Source organism: Schistocerca gregaria, chromosome 1 (genome assembly GCF_023897955.1).
Source record: "Schistocerca gregaria isolate iqSchGreg1 chromosome 1, iqSchGreg1.2, whole genome shotgun sequence".
Classification (NCBI taxonomy): Eukaryota; Metazoa; Arthropoda; class Insecta; order Orthoptera; family Acrididae; genus Schistocerca; species Schistocerca gregaria.
The window spans coordinates 766552305-766575016 of record NC_064920.1 but is presented as its reverse complement, the minus strand read 5'-3'; the positions used below and the strand labels follow the sequence as shown (position 1 = coordinate 766575016).

The window sequence follows — 22712 nt, the reverse complement described above, 5'->3', positions numbered from 1 at the left end:
AATTACAATAATGTCTTGTATTATTTTAGTTGCATAATTAATTATAGTTAGGATTTGGTTACTAACATGTAATGGTAGTACAGACCTCGTGCTTTATCTGATTAAATACAAAGAATGCACAAATAAGGCCTCAAATTCTGCAAATTGCAAGACTGTGAGACGTAAACAATTGGAGAGTTAATTATAAATGTAATTACAAAGAATTTTAATTACAGAGGAAGACATAAAAATAAATACCAAATGAAAATACATCGCTTGTTAATAACTTTTAAGCTGTTTCTCAAGATAGTGTGGTCTTCTGTTACTGGATTTTTGGATTACCATTTTGTTAATAAGAAATTTTTCATGCTAACATCTCTGCAGTCTCTAGTTATTTATTGCTAAGGACTTATTACTTCAATTTCTTAATTAGTTAGTTAATTTAGTATATGCACATGATTTTATCAATGACAGCAATCCACCGATAATTACGATAACGCTCGTCCTTCCAGAACATTCCACACGCCTTCACAGTGAATGTCAAGTTTTTTTATCAAATAGGACAGAATTATATATATCACACACACACAAGGCCTTAGGAAGCACTGAATTGTCTGATAACTATCCGGATATTAAAAACAGGTGGTATCGGACATTTCATACGAGTCCTCCTGGGGTAGGCTGTATCATTATACCCCCCTCCACTCTTGAAAGTATTACTTGCATGAATGGCTGCTAAATAAATAGGTACAAGCGATCCAAAAAATCAAAGAAGTTCTCTTTTCTTAGCTGTCACTCCAGTCACTGGTTCACATTGCACATCTTAAGGAATTGACAGCTCATAATCATCAGTCCTTTTGCACTGTCCATCTTGTCTGCAACCCCTCCTTTTTCTGGCAATAACTCTGCAATAGCACAGTCTACTATTAGTTTCACAGTTTTTTTTTTTTTTAATTTTCCCTTCCAGGTCAGGTAAGGATCTTGGATACAGTTCTCTATGTAGGAACAGGGATGAACTCATTACTCAAGGGACTTTGTAGGTTACAATTAAGGTCACATCAGGTATGAATATATCAAAAGCATTCACATATTACCCTGTACTATTAGCATATTTACAAACAAAATCACACAAAATTAAACATCTCTAAACTGTAAAGATTTAGCTATTTACAGATTAAAGTCAGTGAACCAAAAATGAATTATATATGTATCCTTTCTTTTTGATTAATATTTCACTATATTCCACTATACAGTATATTGGACCCCTCCAGATCGCATTTAACTCTTTATCATATCAAACTAACTCACAGACTGCTCATTATCACACCATCTTGTAATAACAAGCTTTTCACAAAATGTCTTTTGTCACAGTGCAACTTGTCCATTTAATAACACATGTACAACTTTACCATTGTCCATTTGTTCATCTCATTAGCAAATTCATAAAATCATGGCCATGCCTGCAATTCTCAAAGAAGCATCCACAAATCAAATACAGGCTCTACAGGGTATAACTACAATAATTGGTCAATCTCTGTTGTAGGAAAGTCAAATGCAGTACACAGTTTACATTTTCAAATTATTTCTTAAATAATGTCACTGAATAATGGTATTACATACAGAAAACTTATACTACAGAGATGGATAGTATTTTCAGTAAGAGATAACTTCATTACAGGTTTATACATGAGTAAAAGATGTAGCATACGAAAATGAAAAGAAAAAAAATAAAATGCTACGTATCTCAGAGACCTAGTGCTCACCATGCACTTGACGCAGATGTGTCCTCCTGAGGGCTTTTACATCAACATATTTTTTCGTGGTGTTCGACACTTGCTTATAGGGTTTCAGTTCAGTTATGTTACATAGACCAAATAACCTTCCAGACTTTGGATACACTAACCTGTAGGCATTTGGGTGTGGCGTAGACTGAATTTTGAATGGACCAATATAGATGTCAAAGAATTTCTTTAATCCATTACTTGTAGTCTTGGATTTTTCATGTGTTTTCAGCAGAACTAGATTATTGATTTTAAAGTTTGTAGGTTTCAACTTCTTATCATGTTTGTTTTTTCTCTGTTTCCCCTGTTTTCCATTACTTTCTTGACTGTTTCTTCTCTTTCCTGTGGACTCATAGCGTTACATGCCGGGAATTCAATTAAGTCTTTGATCAGATTTGGTAGTTTCTCGTGATACATTATTTCATATGGGCAGAACCCACTAGATGAATGTTGTAAGCTGTTCAGTATGTTTTCAAAGCTGTCTATGTATTCTATCCACCTTTCATGATTTTTGAAAGAGGGAAGGAGAGGGAAAGACGAAAGGATGTGGGTTTTAAGGGAGGGGGTAAGGAGTCATTCCAATCCCGAGAGTAGAAAGACTTACCTTAGGGGGAAAAAAAGGTGTACACCTGTCCTTTTCTACTCTCGGGATTGGAATGACTCCTTACCCCCTCCCTTAAAACCCACATCCTTTCGTCTTTCCCCTCTCCTTCCCTCTTTCCTGAAGAAGCAACCGTCGGTTGCGAAAGCTAGAAATTCTGTGTGTGTGTTTGTGTATTTTATTTATTGTGCCTGTCTACCGGCGTTTTCCCGCTTAGTAAGTCTTGGAATCTTTGTTTTTATATATTTTTCCCATGTGGAAGTTTCTTTCTATTTTATTTACACATTTTTGTTTCAATAAGTTCTAAATAATCTCCCTATTTCTCTCATGTAATGTTCAGCCGGACTGCTTGATGAGTGATAAGCAGATATCAGAATATGGTTCACGTTCTCATCCTCAACAAATGTTTTCCAAAGTTTGGAAGTAAATTGTGCTCCATTGTCAGAAAGTATGCTCTTCGGTTTTCCTACCTTTGTGAAATAGTCTCTTCCAATTTTCAAATGATGTTCTTACTTGTTGCTTTCTTCAACAGATATAGTTTAATGAATTTTGGAAAAAGATTCATCATGACAAATATATAACAGAATCCTCCTTTAACCTTAGGCAATGATCCATATAGATCAACTGCTACAAGTTCTAGTTGTTCTTTTGGCAAGATGTATTTATCTTTTGCAGGTTTGGTTAGTAAGAACCTTCAACATTGCAGCACGTTAACAATCGTTGGTTAATGTATTAAAAAACTAAAAACCCGCCTCAATTTTGAAAAAAGGAACCTAGTGTTAACCTAGGTTTTGGCGTAGATAACTACACCTTCTTCAGAACAACAAAAAAACACAAGTGCCTAAGAAGAGTATTGTAAAAATATACATTTCCTTGAATCTTGTGAATACATTTCAGTGTCCTACAATGTCCAAAACTCTCATGGTCATACTTTATTTTATATACTTTGCTGTATAGTTGAACTGCAGGAGGAATAGTGCCCACCTGGTTATCCTGCTGTGATGCAAAGTACTCTCTTGTATATAGATCAAAGCCTTATATGGTCTGTGTTACTACTACTACTACTACTACTACTACTACTACTACTACTGCTTGATGTCCTGATAAGTAATTCTTGAAATTGGTGAAAGTCCAAAAAACCGCCAACAATTCTTTTTTCGGTGACAGTATGTAATGTCTCATGTTTTTGCAAAGTTCCACTGGCAAAAGCTGTTGATCTATGCTCCGTCACACCATCTACAGCCTTTCTTGGAACAAATGAGCTCCCAGTCTGTAGTCACCACTGTCAGTCATAATGCAAAATGGCTCTGTAAGATCAGCTCTGTATAACATTTTACTATTGCACATCTGTTTCTTGATGTTGTCGAATGTTTCCTGACAATCCTTGTCCCATACCCAAATGGTGTTGTTCTTCAACAAGTTGTTCATCAAACAAGGTGCATTTAAAGTTTGATTGCTGAGAAACTTCTGGTAGTAGCCAAAAATTCCACAGAATGATTTCAGTTGTTCCTTAGCCTTGGGTACAGGGAATTTTGCAATGGCTTCAAGTTTTTCTTCATTAGGCAAGATTACTTCTTCTGAGATGGTATGTCCTAAAAATTTAAGCTGTTTAACTCTGAATTTGCACTTATCTAGTTTTAATGACATCCCTCCCTGTCTCAATCTGTAACACACTTCACCCAACAAACATATATGTTCTTCCCAACTCTTTCCTATTACAAATATGTCATCAACATATAGGATTAGTTTGCTTAATAGCTCTTTTCCTAGAACAAAATCCAATGCTCGGATAAATTCTGCAACTGATACATTAAGGTCAAATGGTACAACACAATAGCAGTAACACTTCCTCCATACAAAATTGCAGTAATTTTCTAGACTAAATCTCCAATGGTACCTGATGGAAACCAGCTGTTAAGTCTAAACTAGACATATACTTCATATGTTCAAAGTTATGCAATAACTCGTCTGTGTCTTCAGGGTCATCAGTTTCTCTCTCAAGGCATTTGTTTAAATGTCTTGAATCGAGCAGAAGTCTTACTCCACCATCATGTTTGGAAACTACCACCAACGGGTTATTGTATGCACTATTGCACCTTTCAATTTCTTCCCACTCTTCCATATTTTGTAGTTCACCTCCACAGCTTTTCTTTTTGAGATGGGTACCTGATATGGTTTGATGAAAAATGGTTCTTGAGGTTTTAGTTAAGTCTACATTCATAGTTTTTTACTTTCGCAGGTTTCTCACTAAACACATCTTTGTATTCCCACAACAAACTACCTAATTGATCTGTCTGTTCTTTATCTATACTTCCAGCTTCCTGTAGTTTGGTGGCCACTAATTCAGCATACTTGTCTTCACTGCATTCTTCTTCATTGTCTTCCTCATTAACATCAATCTTTTCATTTGCACAAATCACTCTTATAATTTGAAAATTGTTCTCTAGGTCATTTTGGATGACTAGTTCAGCCACATGTGTTACATCTGTCTTTGGGTTGGTAAGCCTTAACCTTTTGTTATTCCAGTCGAAATCTGCATTTACTCCTTGTATCCAGTTCATTCCGAACAAAATATTTTCATTGAGGTCAGGTCCTACAAAACATCCTTGGTTATACTGTACATCATTAATGGTGAAAGATATTAAGTCTTGCTTGTTTATAACTTTGCTGTGCCTACCAGTTGCTCCCTTAATTTTGATTCCAATAGCAGGATAGTCTTCAAAGTCAGCACTATATCTTATCGGGTTTCTAAATTTTTTCCGAAATGGGACAAACAGAACTACCCGTATCTAATAGGCAAACTCCTTCATAATTTGCAACTTTTATACGTATATAAGGGCAACTAAAAACTTTTTCCTTCCTGCTTGCCTCATCTTCATGCAACAAATCATCCTCAATCTCTCTAAAGTCCAAGTCATTTCTACCTTTTTTTCTGCACAATTTCTCTCACTTGCCTGAATTTTACTTAGAGCTATATCAGATGATTGCTTGATGTCATGTTCCTTTTTTACACACTGTCTACTTTTCCTGGAACTGATCTCACTGTAAGTCTGCTGATTGGTTGTACCTTCCCAGTTGGAATTCAATTCTTCAAAATAATCTTGATGACCCTTTTTACTGTTTCAATGTCAATATAACCCTTATAAGTATCCCATAAAGTTTCTAGCATCACATCTAAATCATAATGTCTGTCCACATGTTCCTTATCTGATGATACCTTCCCAGTTTCCGTTGGTACAATTTGGTTCTCATATTCTTCACAAATTCTACTAACATCACCATCTTCACCATTAATTAAATCTTCTTTAGCCTCCATATACACCATGCCATCTAATTCTTCCTCCCATTCATCAATACTACTGTCGCCTACACTATCAACATCATCTCACATGATATCATCTGCAATACTCGGCACTTCTAAACATCTTTACAGTGATAATCAGAATTGTTGTCAAGATCATCAGTACAAGTATCATCACTTAAGTGCTGAACAGTGATAGATTCTTCCTCCAATAATTTACTTAATCCAAACTCATCAAGATTACCATCAGAACCAACATTTTCTTCGCAAACTTCTTCACCACACTGATTATATAGACTTGAAATAGTTTCCTCTTCTAACAAAACTTGAACATTCTTACAGATGCTAATACTTCTATCTCCCACACTTTCATTCATATTTTTCCAGAATTTACTGTCAAATTGTAATATGCTAATCTGATGTGTTCTTCTTACATTAGTTCTGTCATTTCTACTCCAATATCTTCGATTACTCTGTCTTCCATAATTATTTTTGATGTTTCTAGGCCGGTAGTGTTTAGCCTGATTTCGATACTTATTTCTCGCCCCAAACTGACAGGTTCCCAATGAGGCGTCTGTCAGCTTAAGTTGCCTGGTCTTGATTGGTAATTATCCAGTTGTCTGTTGTTATTCTCCCAAGGTCTCTCCCTGTTGTCACACCCTCTGTTTCCATTCCTATTTCTATGGGTGATCCATCTATTATCACTTCTATTGTAACCACTATTATTATTATTCTGATTTTCATTGTCACTCCTACCTTGATTCCTGTTCTGATTCCAACCCCCAGATGGTTGACTGCCAAATCTGCCATTACTTAACCTCTTATTTCTGTCAAAGGCTCTATCCAACTTATCTACATACCTCAAGAACAGACCTACGGAGTCATCTGGTCCATAAATCAACTCCCACTGTACGCTTTTTGGCAATCTCCTTTTTGAGGCATCTATTTGTATTAGTTTGTCAAAAGGTTGTCTAAGTGTGCTAATTTCCTCAACTGGTTTTCACAAAAACACTTCAAGCTACTATCACCTTCCCTGTACATTCGACCATTCAAAAACTCACTCTTAATCCTAGCTTGCTCAGATTATGACCAAACTTTGTTTAAGAACTTTCTTTCAAATTCATCATATGACATAGCACAATTGACATTCTGAATGGCCCATGAGATTGCTTCTCCATCCAAAACTCTCTTAACTAATTTAATTTTAACAATGTCGTGTCATTACCAAAATTATCTTGACAATGCTGTAAAAAATCAACAGTATCCAATTTACCATCTCCTGGAAAGAATGTTGAAGGTATGCCACCTCATACACAATTAATATTGCTAACAAAATTCCTTTGATCTAGACCCTCTTGTAATTCTACAACTTTCCTACTTAAATCTACAACATTATTTTTACACAAGTCTATTTTTTTCATCACACTTCAGTTCTACATTACTTATTTGATTGGTAATGTCTATAAATTTTAACTCAGAGTTCCTTTTGTAAGTTTCTACTTTTTCTTCTAAGGTTCTCCTAGTCCGAACAGTTTCTACTTTAAGTTTAGAATTTTCTACTTCTACATGCTCATCTAGTTTTTTGAATCTCACCTTGTTTTTTGACAACTCTTGTGTGAAATTAGTTTCTAATATTTCTAACCTTCCTTGTACTACTCCTGCTCAAGTATTGAGTTCACCCTGCCCTGTCTCAACAGTAAATCTTAGTGCTGCCAAACCATCCTGGAATTCCCTTAGCTTACTAGTGTCCTGTCTAATCTGCCCCATCTGTCCCATCACTTCTTGCCTAATCTGTCCCATCACTTCTTGCCATATCTGTCCCATCTGTTCCTTCACTTCTTTCATACGCTGCATTAATAACATTAACAAATCATCTCCGCCTACTCTTCCCTGTTCAATTGGAGTACTCATGGCAACATTTTCGCTGGAATCCTCTTCATCAAAGCTTCGATCTACGCTTTGGCTACTACTGGGTGACAGTTCACTGATACTTGCTCCTAGGTCCAAAGTGTTTTCCATTGGTTCCTCACTTATTTTTACCTTGTTGTTATCAGCCATGGTAAGTTACAAAATATAAAAACTTCCCACACAAATGTTTGTCTCTGTCACAAAACTATTTAATTAAAAAGGTAAACTGTTACTCATTTTATGCTTGATGGTGCTGTCCGAGAATTTGGTCCTTATTATCCATACCAACTCTTTCCATGCTTCAACATCCATTTGTTCTGTGCATTCATAACACAAAATTTTTCAAGACAATTTATGCTTGGCATTGGTCTTACGTTCACCTGAAACGTTCACTTATTAACCATACTTCTACATTTCAAACATTGATCCTAGCTCAACCCCATCAAATGTAAAGATTCATGTAGAATGTTACTTAAGTTTCTTCTGCCTGGTCCATTTATGAATGAATGTGAAATTTTCATGCTTCACTAAATTTATTGACATTGACATCTGTAATCAAAACATACAACTTCACTGATCCCTTTGACTTCTAAAAGTAACTTCAAAACTGACATGCCGCAGCGTCTCTGCATCGCATTATATAGAATTTTAAAAATAGCTTCCAAAATAAAGCATTATTAATTTTGTACAATTTTGATGTTACAATTAAAATTTACAAAATGTAAAGAAACTGATGTAACAGCCGAATAAGGTATAAAATAAAATTTTCAATGACAATCTTTTATAGTAATATCTTTAGTTTTCCATAAGAAAATCATTCTGAAACTGTAATTATGATAATGTATCTCATATTATTTTAGTTACATAATTAATTACAGTTTGGATTTGGTTACTAACATGTAATGGTAATACAGAGCTCGTGCTTTATCTGATTAAATACATAGAATGCACAAATAAGGCCTCAAATTCTGGCAATTGGAAAACTGCGAGATGTTAACAATTGGAGAGTTAATTAGTTATGTAATTACAAGGGATATTAATTACAGAGGAAGACATAAAAATAAATAACAAATGAAATAGTGTGGTCTTCTGTTACTGGATTTTTAGATTACCATTTTGTTAATTAGAAGCATTAATCTTTCATGCTAACCTCTCTGCAGTCTCTAGTTATTTATTGCTAAGGACTTATTTCTTCAGTTTCTTGATTAGTTACTTAATTTAGTATATGTACATAATTTTATCAATGCCAACAATCCACCGATAATTATGACAACACATGTCCATCCAGAACATTCCACATGCCTTCACAAACCTTCTTTGCTTAACATATCTCCCAGGTGCTTGACACTGGGCTCAAAGAATCTACATTTGACAATGCAGACTGTGGCCTGGAGCTGCTTCAAGACCATTTGTAGGTTGCACAGGTGCTGCTCCCATGTGACCCCAGTAATTAGCAATTCATCTAAATAACTAACACAGTTGGGGGATGCATTGGATGAGTTGCTCAAGGTATCTCTGAAATCTCATGGGAGCACTTGTGAGCCCATATGGCAACGTGTTATAACAATACATGCCGAATGGCATATTAATCAGTAAAAACTGCTTCATCTGATCATCTACACTCAATTGAAAGTAGGCATTAGTGAGATCTATCATTGAAAAAGATGACTCCCAGCCAAGTTTACCCCCAATTCTTCCAGTCAAGGAATTGTATACAGGTCAACCAGTTATGATGCTATTATTATTATTATTATTATTATTATTATTATTATTATTATTATTATTTGTTACTTTTCTTATCTCAGACGTTATGTCTGGTCAGAAGTAGAAAGTGACGCGGACCTTGATCAAGCGTGACTTCCTTTTAACTGTACGGTATATGTTATATTGCATTTAGGAACTTTCAGGTAATTGAACATGTATCAATAATTACGGATATCTGTAGTTGTATATATAAGTTTGGATGTAGCTGTGTTGCATTGATGTACTGGTGGATATTGTGTGGTATGACTCCTGTAGTTGATAGTATAATCTTATGTCCTTGAAAGAAATTTATTACAAGAAGATCAATTTGTTTCAGCATTAACAGTAGGCTTAGTCACCACCAATTTAATTGATCCATTTGGTTTCTTAACCACGACCATGGGCATTGCCCACTGGCTGGATGATACTAGGGACATAACTCCCATACTCTGCAACATATTTAGATCTGTTTTAACTCTCTTGCATATGGTGCAAGACCAGATAGACTGTAGAAAATTAAGGCAAGTCAAGTTCTGAGAGTGGTATCGCAGTTGAAACTAGACTCACCAGGTCCTCAGTTTTAGAAACTGCAGCTCTCGTTACAACTTTTCAATCATATTGCGTGGACAGAACATTGTTTATGATCACTTGTAATTGCTACAATGCAGAGATGGGGGGAACAAACAATTGGTACCTGAGGCTGATGACAGTGGAGTTAACGAAGTGATTGGCTAACTAAAAAAAGTTGAGAGCGTAGAAAAATCATCTTAAGCATAGACAAGAGTTCAGAGAGCAATCGAAACCACAACATGAAACTCTCAGTGATGCTTCAAAGACCAGCAAGTGACTAACTGCCAATTGCCGGGATGTGGTATTTACAGGCAGTCTCATGTCAGTGGATGGCTCCACATGACATGCTTGTTGTGGCAGCACCTCGTGGGAGCAAGCTGGGGCTTGAGTATTTAGCCCAAGTATCTCTGACCTGTTCTCCATATCTATACTCAAGCTGGGCGTGGAATCCAAATCACTGATGTATAGTAAACAGGGATTCTGAAATGAGATGGAAGTCTGCATGAAAGCTCATGATTACAAAACAAGGAGTAGCTGTTGATTTGTTTTTAGCAGAAAGTGCTGTAGAAATGGAAACTGACATTTTAATGAAAGCTGCTTATTCTAGTATGCGTATTCTGAGCTGTTGTAACATTGGGAAAAGAAGTGTCAAGGTAGTGAGAATTGAACGTTTTAATTATGTGACACACAAAGAGAGGCACATGTTTTGTCAACACCAATAAATTTATTCAAGAAATGGACTGACTCAACAGAATCAATGCATTACTTGTAAACAAATTGCTGACAAACTTCATAATTTGCAAGCATTATTTTACTGCTTTTCTTGGTCAACAAAAGGTTTGTTGTTAGTTATTTGGGTGATTATTCTGAAATAAAAACTCATGGACTCAACATTTGTCAGTAGATTCTGTTTCTGTATGATGAAACTTTCTTTGAAACATTAATTTATCGAGCATTTTTGTTGAAAAAGGTCTATAATTACAGAAGGCATTATAAGTAAACTATCAGTGTTTTGTTTATTAAATGGTTTTATATATATGTTATATACTTACCACACAATATCTTTACCAGCGATACAAGTGATATATATCACTTGTGATATCACAACTCACACATGACTGCTACCACTGGTACTTCCAACCAGTCGGAGCTGAAGAAGGCTTTGGTCGAAAGCTATAATGTGTAACAGTCTTTCCATTGTGCCTATCTGCAACTCAATGGTCATCTTTATAGTGAGCAGCAGTCTATCCTATACTTTGTATATGTCTTGTCATTCATACAAATTTAAATTTTCAGTGATTTAAAAATTGAAAAGGAAGGGGGGCAAGATATAAGGGGCATTCAAAAAGAAATGAGCCGAGCCTGGAATGCACAAACTGGTGACAGGAGGGTAATTTTGTGGTGGTGTTCCAACCAGAGCATGGAAGTTCACAGCCCGTCGTTAAAGCGCATCCGCGCATGTCACGTGGCTATACAGAGAAAGCAGCAGCAGGCATCAGTTGTCCAACGCTGCCAGAGGCATTGCAAACAGTGACATGGAAGGTGTCAACAGAAGAACAAAGAAGTGGTGTCCATTTTCTGACAACACGATGAGTAGGAGGAACGGACATTCATCGATGTTTGTCAAGTGTACAGCAAACACTGCATGTCCCTTGACAGGGTCAAGGTCTGGCACAAGCGCCTCAGGGAAGGACGGGTGTCATTAACTGATGAGGCACCGTCTGGAGCACCAAACTGCATTACCGATCACATCGTTCAGTTAATTGATGCACTCATTACCCAGGACCATCGAATGACTCTGAAAGCCATAGACACTGTGGTCAGGTTGAGTGTCAGAAGTGTTCACACCATCATGAAGGAACAACTGCACATGGGCAAAGTGTGTGCCCAATGGGTGCTCCATAGTCCTCAACCACACCAGGAATCATGTCGAATGGCCAACTGTCTTACTCATCTGCAGCACTATGCTCAGGAAGGGAATACATTCCGGGCACAAGTGGTGGCTGGAGATGAAGCATGGTGTCATCACTTCGAACTAGAATCAAAATGACAAAGTCTCCAGTGGAAGCATCCAGGGTCACCACTCCACCACCAAAAATAGCCAAGGCCAGCCACACCAGTGCAGGAAAGGTTACGCTGACGTTCTTCTTTGACCAAGATGTCCCCCTTCTGATTCATTTCCTGCAGCACGGGGAACAGTGAATGCCCAGCGTTTTTCTCAAACCTTGACCACTCTTCACCAAGCGATCAAATCAAAACGACCAGTCAATCTCACCTGTGGGGTTATTCTGCTCCATGACAATGCAAAGCCTCTTACAGCCAACACAGTTGCAGCACTCCTGCAGAAATTTAAGTGGGGAGTTCTTAGCCACCCTCCATATAGTCCAGACCTCTCTCCCTGTGATTACACCATTTTTGGTCCCCTTAAAAAGACTCTGAGGGGGCAAACATTTCACCTCGGATGATGACGTCCAGCTGTACATGTGGAACTGCTTAACATCGCAGCCCCAGAAATTTTACGACACAGCCATTCACCGCCTTGTGTCACAGTGGGACAAGTGTCTCACAGCCAGGGTCAATACTTCTGACATACAGGTACTGGTTTCTGTAATTTTGTCTCCAGCTCATTTCTTTTTGAATGCCCCGTATAGTAGTAAAGTACCTCAGTGTTATTACTAAGGCTGCTTTTAGGTTAACTGTTAACATTAAATATGAAAATATTATCGAAGAACAATTTTATGTGTAAATTTTCATATTCAGAACTACAGATTACTATTTTTGATTTGATTTCAGGAAATTTTGGAGCAGGTCACTGTTTTGAACCTTGATACTGGAGAGCGTGTCCCACTCAGCATTGCAGAAGATAAATTACCACAGTGTATAAATCCACTTTCCCTTCATATCATGAGGCTTACGTCAGAGTATGTGAGCAATTCAAGTCTTGAGAAGGAGAAGGAATCTGATGAAGAGAGTGTTGATAGCAAAAAGTCATCAATACCACCAGAAGATGCAGATGTGAGTAAAATGCGTAAACGTACAGCACAGCTTAAAAAGTTTTTGGGCTCAAAAGTGAGAAAAACAATGGACAAGGCTAAGTCCATTGCACAGGAAGTGTCACATGCTCGCCACAAAGAAGATGTTATGGATATTGTTGATGAAGTTAATCCTGGTGAGCAATATATCAAGCTCAAAGCTTCTGGTAGTCATAAGGGTCCGTATGAATTTGATAGCCTTCAGCATGTTCAAGACCTAAGTGGTGAGCATGTGGGGCCTGTATGGTGTATGAAATTTTCCTCTTGTGGTCGCCTCCTTGCCACAGCAGGTCAAGATCGTGTACTAAGAATATGGGTTGTGCGTAGTGCATACACGTATTTCCAAGATATGCGTACAAAATATAATGCAGAGAAAGTATCACCTACTCCGTCTCAAGAGTCACTAGTTTCCCAGCATTCCTCAGAAGATCCAAATGCTGCATTTGCTGATATGAAAAGTGAAGAAGTGAAGAGATGCCCATTCATGCCAAAACCATTTTGTACATACACTGGTCACACTTCAGATTTGCTGGATGTTTCATGGTCTAAGAATTATTTTGTACTGTCATCATCGATGGACAAGACTGTCAGGCTGTGGCACATTTCAAGAAAAGAATGCTTGGTGTGTTTTCAACATATTGATTTTGTTACTGCCATTGTATTCCATCCTCGAGATGACCGTTACTTTCTAAGTGGATCCCTGGATGGTAAATTAAGATTGTGGAACATCCCTGATAAAAAAGTTGCTGTGTGGAATGAGCTTGATGGTCAAACAAAGCTAATTACTGCTGCGAATTTTTGTCAGAATGGGAAGTTCGCTGTTGTGGGTTCGTATGATGGGCGATGTATATTCTATACAACAGAACAACTTAAGTACCACACACAGATTGATGTGCGCTCCACAAGAGGCAAAAATTCAAGAGGGAGAAAAATTAGTGGTATTGAACCAATGCCTGGAGAGGATAAAATACTTGTAACTTCAAATGACAGTCGTATTCGGCTCTACGACCTTAGGGACTTGAATCTATCTTGTAAATATAAAGGATATGTCAATGTTAGTAGCCAAATAAGAGCAAGCTTCAGTCATGATGGAAAATATATTGTTAGTGGCTCTGAGAACCAATGTATATATATCTGGAAGACTCATCATGATTATTCAAAATTTTCATCTGTTCGAAGGGATAGGAATGACTTTTGGGAAGGAATCAAAGCTCACAATGCTGTTGTGACATGTGCTATATTTGCTCCAAATCCTGACATCATAATTCGGCAGATAGAGGAACAAGAAGGAACATTAGCTAGTCAGAACCTTAAGGTTGAAGATCCTTTAGTAGAACAGCACACAAAGGGTTGTGGGGGCTATGTTTTAGTGAGTGCTGACTTCAGTGGTTGCATAAAAGTTTTCCTTAACAAGATGAAACCAAAACACAGTTCACTGCCTGCATCAGCTTTGGTTTGAGGAGGATGCAGCAAATTTGAAACTATTGTATAAAAGTGTTGGTGTTTGTCAGCGACTGTTAGAAACCTTCTGTTGAGCTAAATGCAATCGCAACTAATTCCTGCTGTGACTTCTGCTACATAGAACTCATTAGAGAAATTGTAAACCAACAGTTTCATATTTCTCTGTGTCCATTTTTGTTTCTTGTGCAGTATTCATAACATTTCATTGAATCTAACTCTTACAAAATGATAGGAAATTTTAGATTATTCTGAAATTATGGTGGGTAGTGTTTCATTCAGTTTTTACATACAGTTTATGACTGTTTTGTAAAATACCTTTGGGGTATGATTTTCTTCTCTTTTGGTCTGTATTGTATGAAAATAGTATTAGTCAATTTCCGACTAAATGTGACTATGCCTAAATAATACATTGCATGTGCTAGTTTTTTTGGCACACATACCATTTACCTTCTTAAATGACAGTTTACCGCCGTAGAACAGTCATTTGTTTTGCCAGTAATACAGTATATCATTGATGCAATCCTTTGAGAATTTTCTGCCTGTCTGATAGGAATATATATAATGTTCTAGAATTTGTTTACCTGAAGAAACATAATGAAATTTTAAATGTGCATCAGAATCCTTTTTTGTATTTACTGTTATCAGGACATCTAACTTGCGTCTGAAAACATTTATAATACTCCCCTAAATTCTTTAAATTTGTCTCACTTTCCTTAACTGAACTTCAACATTTGACTGAGAATGTATGGTAACAGTGTAGTTAGTTTTCTTTCCATCACTGGGCAAAATATGGTGAACAGCAACTAAATTTATGCCTTGAGAAGCATGAAGGCAGCAGACAATTCTGTAACAATGTTAAATACTATTTACCCAAGTTTGGTTGATAGCCAATTGTAATAATTAAATTAAACCATTACTACTTTATTTCATTGAGTTATATGTGATGGAGTTTTATGTGATGCAGTATAATGTGTCCAAAAAGGGCAATCATTAAATCAAGTTAATCATGTTTAATTCGCTCCAGTGTTATGAAAGGCACCTAGACATTAAAAAAATAATTTTGTAACAATTAACCAATATACCAGCAAATTCTCACTTCTTGTAAAGCATATTTACAAAATTTGCAGTATTTTTTGTAGTAAATTGTAAAAATTCCATTGTTGCAACTGATGCTTACAATTTCATTATTGTTAGATTTCTTTTATAAGTTGTTTATCTTTTACATCTTATTATAACTGCCTTTGATTTTGATAGGGGTGTGCCTCCTTCCCCTCCTCCCATGTTTCCCTTACACACTCTTCCCAAAAATTTGTTCAGTAAGGGGGAGGGAGGGTGTCTTATTCTAAACCAAATACAGGTGCCTATGGCAAGTAAGTCTGTGGCAATTTCTGAATAGATGATAGCTTGTGAATTTGAGACACCTGATACAGTATTAAGAAAGTCAGCTGTTTGATGTAAAGAAGCAGCTGGAAATACAATTAGAGAGGCAGTGCTGTTCATGCCAAAAAAGACACACTCCACTGTGGATATGGACATGTGCATTTGATGTCTGTGCAGATGTGTGTATGAATGTTTGTACTTCTACTAGCAGAAGATCAAGAGCTCGAAAGCTAGTTTGCATAGTTTTCTGTTGCTTGTTTCTATGCACCTCACATTAGTCAGCTATAAATGAGTGGTTGCCTTTCCTTTATTTTACATATTGCTCCATCCAGGAATTTCCATTGTCAAAAAAATAAAACAAGTCACTAAAAAAATAACAACTATTGGAACTACACAGGTTATTGAATATGAGGAGGCTGAAGGGGAGTAAAAGACACTCAAATAAAAATCATAAGTGTGGAAGGTTAATAAAAAGTTTTTTAAAATATTTCTCAGACTTAACTGTCAGAGGCACTTTATAAAGTTTTTCTCAGGGAAAGATAATGTAGTTGAGGCTTCCTGAATCACAAAATCATGGTAGCTAAGTTGTGATAATGATACACTAAAGCAATTACATGCTCATGTATAATGAAGTATTCAAAGAACCTGTTCTTTGAAACGATATACTACTTGTTATAAGGGCTCTTAATTTTAGGCAGAAACCTCTTTTTTTGAGTGGAACAAGAAGTCTAAAAATTGATCTTATGTAACATCAAACTAGTGAATGTACTTTCATTTATTTCACATCAGACCGAGCGAGGTGGCGCAGTGGTTAGCACACTGGACTCGCATTCGGGAGGACGACGGTTCAATCCCGTCTCGAGCCATCCTGATTTAGGTTTTCCGTGATTTCCCTAAATCGTTTCAGGCAAATGCTGGGATGGTTCCTCTGAAAGGGCACTGCCGATTTCCTTCCCAATCCTTCCCTAACCCGAACTTGCGCTCCGTCTCTAATGACCTCGTTGTTGACGGGACGTTAAACACTAACCACCTCCACCACCATTTCACATCAGAATTTGACTGCTGTTTGGCGCAGTGACAAAGCAAGTATGGACATAATGCGTTATATGAATGGTTAGAAAAAAGAGACCACATTTGTCACTTTATGCGGCTCTTTTTCCCCCACTTGTTTTTCAAAGTGTTTTGATTTTATGATTTGTAAGCCAGATGCTTATGAGCATTACCTGGCTGATAAAAACGCCATCTTGTGGAATCTAAAGCACTAAAATTATGTACACAGACCTTTGGAACTACAACTGCTATTTCTTCCTGTCTGTTAGATGAAGTTTATGTTACGATTATTTTGACACTTCTTATTTAACACAAATATAAATTATTTTAGTCTCCATCAAATGATAGTTAACTTGCAAACTTGTTGCCAAGGCCTGGAGGGATAGTTTGTAATTTGTTTTGTCTCTATGCCTATTTCTGTACTCTTAAGTAAATGGTAAAAATGACAAACAATGGAAACTCAGGTAGGAGTATTAACCATATAAGAAAAGAGAGATTGCTACTTACTGTAAAGATGACACATTAAGTTGCAGATAGACACACGTAAGCTTTCAGCCGAAGCCTTTGTAAAAAATAAAAAAAAAAGAACTACTCCACTCATTCACAGAAGAAGCAAGCACACCTCATGTTCACAACCTCCAACTTTGACAAGAATTTTTATTGATTGTGGCCTGAGCTGCCAGAGTTGGTGGTTATGGCTACATGAGGTTTGCTTGCTTGCTTGTGTGAGTGAATAGTATGTTTCTCTCTTTTTCTGACAAAGTCTGTGGTCAAAAGCTTATACATAACTGTCTTTTGATTGTACCTATCTGCAACTTAATGTGTCATCCATACGATAAGTAGCAATCATCTTTTCCTACATTGTAAATGCTAATGAAGAAGACACTCTATTGTTGTGAGTGCAAAATTATGTAGAAATGAGCATACTCTGCCATGTCAAGATATGTTTTTAGTCTGATGTGGAGCAACATAAACTTACAGATGTTTGTCCTTGTGTTTCTCGAATAGGCTATTAAAATAGTAGTTTCAGCTCATGGTTTCCATATGTTTTTATTGTCAGTATGGTACTAGTGAAATGCTTCATGTTTCAGGCTTTTGTATTAAAAAAAGTTTTTTGCCATGAGTATTCTGTTTTTAACTTACAAATTTCAAGAAATTACAAATTTACAGTTTGTGGTCAACAATGCCTACTTGATTAAAGGTAGCATCAGTGGGGATCACATAATATAGACCACCACTCCCACAAGAAATCTTTATTAAAAACAAATTCTGTGTTGATAAAAGCAGAGCTAGAGTGATTTGTTTTAAGGTAAATTGTGCTTCACACAAAGACAAGAGTTAAAATGTAATGACAGTGCCCACATATCAATGTGAAGATAACATTCATGAGGGTGAGAGGATTGCATATTGTTCAACCCTTTAGAAGGTCTCTCAGACACTGGTATCATTATGAGCGTGTAATATTTTCTTGCTGTCTCATTTTCTCTAATTTCTCACTAGTTTCCTAATCCTTAAAAGGGAGGCTATATTGTAGAATTAAATTTTATTTCTTACTTTGAACTGCAGTATGGCTTTGATGATGCTTTACTATTCCTGACGTACCAGAGAATGCTGTTCATTTAAAACGTCTTGTGGTGTGTACAGTTTTGTCTGTTTCTGTTAAAATCAGCTGAGAGCTATTAAATTTTATGTCTGTCCACAATAGATGACACTAGAGTTACGGAGTTCATAATAATAGTTTGGTAGCATTTTCAACTTTGTTTCAAAGTTTGTTGAATCACACTTCCCACCCATGAAAATACTCCTTTCTATTTTTCTTTATTCAGGCTATTTAGATAAATATTTTAATAATTTGCAAAATCTATAGTATTTGTAGCTGTTAAATCCATATATCCATTTTGTTTGCGTTAGAGAATGTGTAAATACAACATTGTTTTATTTTCAGCCAGAATTGATTTAAAACTAAATTCATACATTCAACATTTAAATTTTGATTCAGTGGAAAAATCTAACTTTTCCAATTAATAATTAATTCCCTTTGTGCTGATACAGAGGCAAAAAAGAAACTGGCATAATATTTTAGTACACTGCCTGTATAGTATAACTGACATTCTACATTACTCACAAAGAATGCGACATGTCGGTCTTCGTATAATTTGGACAAAAAATGCTGCTGTTAGACAGGAATAATATCATGAGTATTGCAGTATATTTGTTTCTAAACTACCATGTTACTTGCCTGCCATTCTAATATTATTTCTCTCTGTTTCGATATGAGAATTTTTTATACCTTAATTACTTTAATTTTGTGTAGATTTTTGCAAATAGATGATATAAATTAAATATGTGGTGACAGAATTGGAGATAAACTTAATAATATTTACTAAATCTTTTGTGTTGTGTTTCCTTTTTCCTCTACTTCATGTTGCCAGTAAAATGTCTAAAAGGTTCTATGCTATATTTAATTGCTTTGTTATAAAATGTTGTTTCTTTTACTAATAAACAGTATGTGTGCAGATGGATAAACACTTCCTTTAAGCTTTAGCTCCTATTAACTGTGTGTAATGATAGCCACTATATGAATTTTTATGCATGTGATATCCAAACTTAATATGAATTTTGTTAAAACCCTGTTTGATTTTTTTATGGATATAGTTGCAATGTAAGAGTTAGTCTGAGAGATATTTATTTAGAGAAGCTTTCCTGTAAGAAGCATGAGTATTGGATACCCTATTTGTCTATAGGAACTTCTTTGTATTTCATCTTGGCTTTTATGTTCACCTTCGATAATATTCTCAGCTGGTATGCAAATACTTGTCCCGTTCCTTGCTTCTCTCCCTTTTTCAGTTTATCATTGAGGACATTTACTCAATGATGTTTGTGCATCAGTGTTTTCGAGAGTCACTGAGTGCAAAATTGTCTTTTTTTATATGGCTGCCTGAATTATATACATTTCCTCCTGTATCAATTGGTTTCATTTTAACTTAGTGAGAATGTAGAAGAGTCATATTTATTCAGAATTAGAGGGAAAACAGTTTATATTAACACTAAAAATGTGAGGCTGATCAGTACTCATTAACGAAATGCAGTCAAATTTCCTGAGCTGAATCTAGTCATGAACATTGTACATTATTTGAGGATGAAAATTATATATTATGTTATTACATCATGTACATAAAGTAAGGTAAGCAAAGAGAAATATATATTTAACAATCAAGTGCACAGTTACTTGCTGCTAACTGCGACTCATGAATTACATCCTCATGAGCTGATCAAAAGAGACAGATACTCTGGTTTTGCTGCTGAAATTTCAGTATGAGTGGAGCAGGAGAGAAAGAAGTGAAGTGCTCTAGAAAAAAGGAGCTCTAAATAATCCTTTACTTTTTTAGAACAGACTTTTCATATGCAGTTAAAAGCATAGAAAATAATTGGCCATTAATTTAAAAGAAAGTGCAGACAATGAAAATAGTTATCTTGTAATCCATTGTTCTCTTCATTTTTTGTACATGTTTTGGAAGTGTTGAAAAACTTATCAATATCCCAGATATGAAGAGGAATGTCCAAGTCTTCGTAACTACAAGTGGACTTTACAACCAAACATTTGTGCTCAAGTGTCTTGAGTTCAGCCTTAGTGTAGTGTAATTCCCATGTACATTACTGTGTATCGCCTGATTCAGCATTTGACATGATTACTTCGAACCTCCAGCACCTGTACATTCTAGCTTTTTTTTCACCTGATAATATGTTTTGTAGAGATTGAAATTTTCTTTGTAACTTAAATCTTTCTCATCCATGCTTTAGTTGGTCTTGTTTTATTGACTTGTTAATAGATACTGTTTTGATGTCCAACACTATGGGTATGAGTACTAGTTAGACCAACATGATTACCGTTTTGAATCCTGTTGCTACTCTGCTTCTAGCTCTCCTTTTATCTAAAGATAGGATTATTTTTTCAATTCTTTCTGTTTACATTTGTCTTTTGTTTGTATTTGTGCATCATATGCATGTGTTTGCACATACCCCAATAAACTGTGACTATTTCGTATCATTTTACTTCCTGTTCCTTCAGCACAATGATGTGCAACTTAAACAATGGATCGCAATTTATTTGAGGGCATGGATTTGTATTTTGTACCCCTTGTTGTAAATTAGACTTTTACTTTCACTCATTATGGGAACTTCATTTCTAATGATCTTACAAGAAAAATGTATAATTGCTGGAATTTGTCCAAATGCTATTTATTGTCAAAATCTGCCCTCTTGTTATGTGATGACTGTGATTTCAGAAGAGGGTTTGTGCAAATAAATCAGCTGATAACTTTTAACGTTTTACATATTTTGTTGGTATTTTGAGAACTTCAAGATATTGTATGTTCAGCAGTTCAAGTTGACAGTAGAGTTAAACTTCATGTCAGACACATTTTATATATTATATATGAAAACACCAAATGCATTTTCAAAGATTGGAGGCAAATTGTTGTTAAAATTATTGTTACATAAACACCAACTTCTGCGAGCACAGAATAAGTAAGATTTGAAAAATTGTGTTATTGTAAATAGTATTTTGAAAATAGCATTTATTTTCATATGTCCTTGCCACAATGTCATCAGTGTATATTATTTGAGATGCTTGTATATTTTTTCTGTATAAAATTTATGCCTTTTAGTTTTGTATGTATGTACATATTATATCAGATGTAATAGTGATCTACTGTGTAGATCAACGCTATAAGTTATGGTGCTTAAAAATTTCACTTGTATATTACAGTCAAATTACAGATTGTCAGTAATTGATGTCGTGTTTTATTTGTCTCCCTCCACTGCCCCCCCCCCCCCCCCAATTTGTGGCGTGATTAACTAATTATACATTGATGCAACTACTCTGAGGTTATTCTTGTATTTAATACCATTAGAGGTTGATAATGGCAGCCAGCAGTTTTCTCAATATGTATTTCTGTTAACTGAATGTCGTATTGCTATATCATAACAATTTTATGTTACACTATGCCACCATCTTTCCCTTATATACTGTGTTATCAGTGGAGTCTGACACAAATTGAGCATCCACAGGATTTTAAGCCATTTTTCAGTTATTTAGATTGCTACTCACCATATAGAGGAGATGTTGAGTTGCAGACGAGCACAATAAAGAGACTGATAAAAATGTGAACTTTCAGCCAAAATGCCTTCTTCTAAAGTAGACACACACACACACACGGTATGCTGCAATCTCTGTCCCACCTTAAAGACACAGTGTCCATCGGTGAACACACCACATGCAAACAAGTGACTAAAAACCTGCAAACAGTTTACCATTTCTAACCATAGTGTAGTGATCATGAAAATTATTCACCAACTAAGTAGTTGTAGGATTACAAATCACTCTGCTGGAGTTAGCCTATGTATTCCTTTGGTTAGCTAAATGATGCTGCAATAAATATGTGACATAAGTAAATAAATATTCAGTAACACACACATTTAAATTCGTATCCATTGTTTCTAATTATCTTGCAGCTTGTGTATATTATTGGATTGATTAATCATTCCAAACTGGAATCCAGAAAGTATTAGTTCCTTTCCTGATGCTAAGATTAAATTATTCTGCCCGGAAGTTACTTGAGCAGTGGTGTAAAGTAACCTCTGGTATAATCCATTCTTAAACTAAGTACGTGTGGCAAAATCATATAATATCTTAATTGTAAGCTATTTGTACATTCCTTCATTTCAGCAATACGTGTAGACTAAACCATTAAGAGGGCTGATTAGCTGTTTGTGCCTCTAGCTTAATCCTGAATACTTTAGTTAGGTTATGGTAAGAGACAAGCTTCACAGTTTATACTAACTCAGGCTAATCTTCAATCTAAGTGCATCATTAAATAAATTCAAACTAATACAAAATTCCTTGG

At 35.9% G+C, this 22712-nt stretch overlaps 1 protein-coding gene across 2 annotated transcripts in view; it reads left to right on the top strand.

The window, feature by feature from the left end:
• Window positions 1-21600, top strand: part of LOC126268143 (WD repeat-containing protein 44) — a 160683-nt gene extending 139083 nt beyond the window's left edge. For both annotated transcript variants that reach the window (XM_049973677.1, XM_049973685.1), the window contains one exon: window positions 12677-21600. In XM_049973677.1, the coding sequence (XP_049829634.1) occupies window positions 12677-14374 (1698 nt within the window). In that variant the 3' untranslated portion in view covers window positions 14375-21600. The remainder of the gene's footprint in view (window positions 1-12676) is intronic.
• The last annotated feature ends 1112 nt before the right edge of the window (window positions 21601-22712 follow it).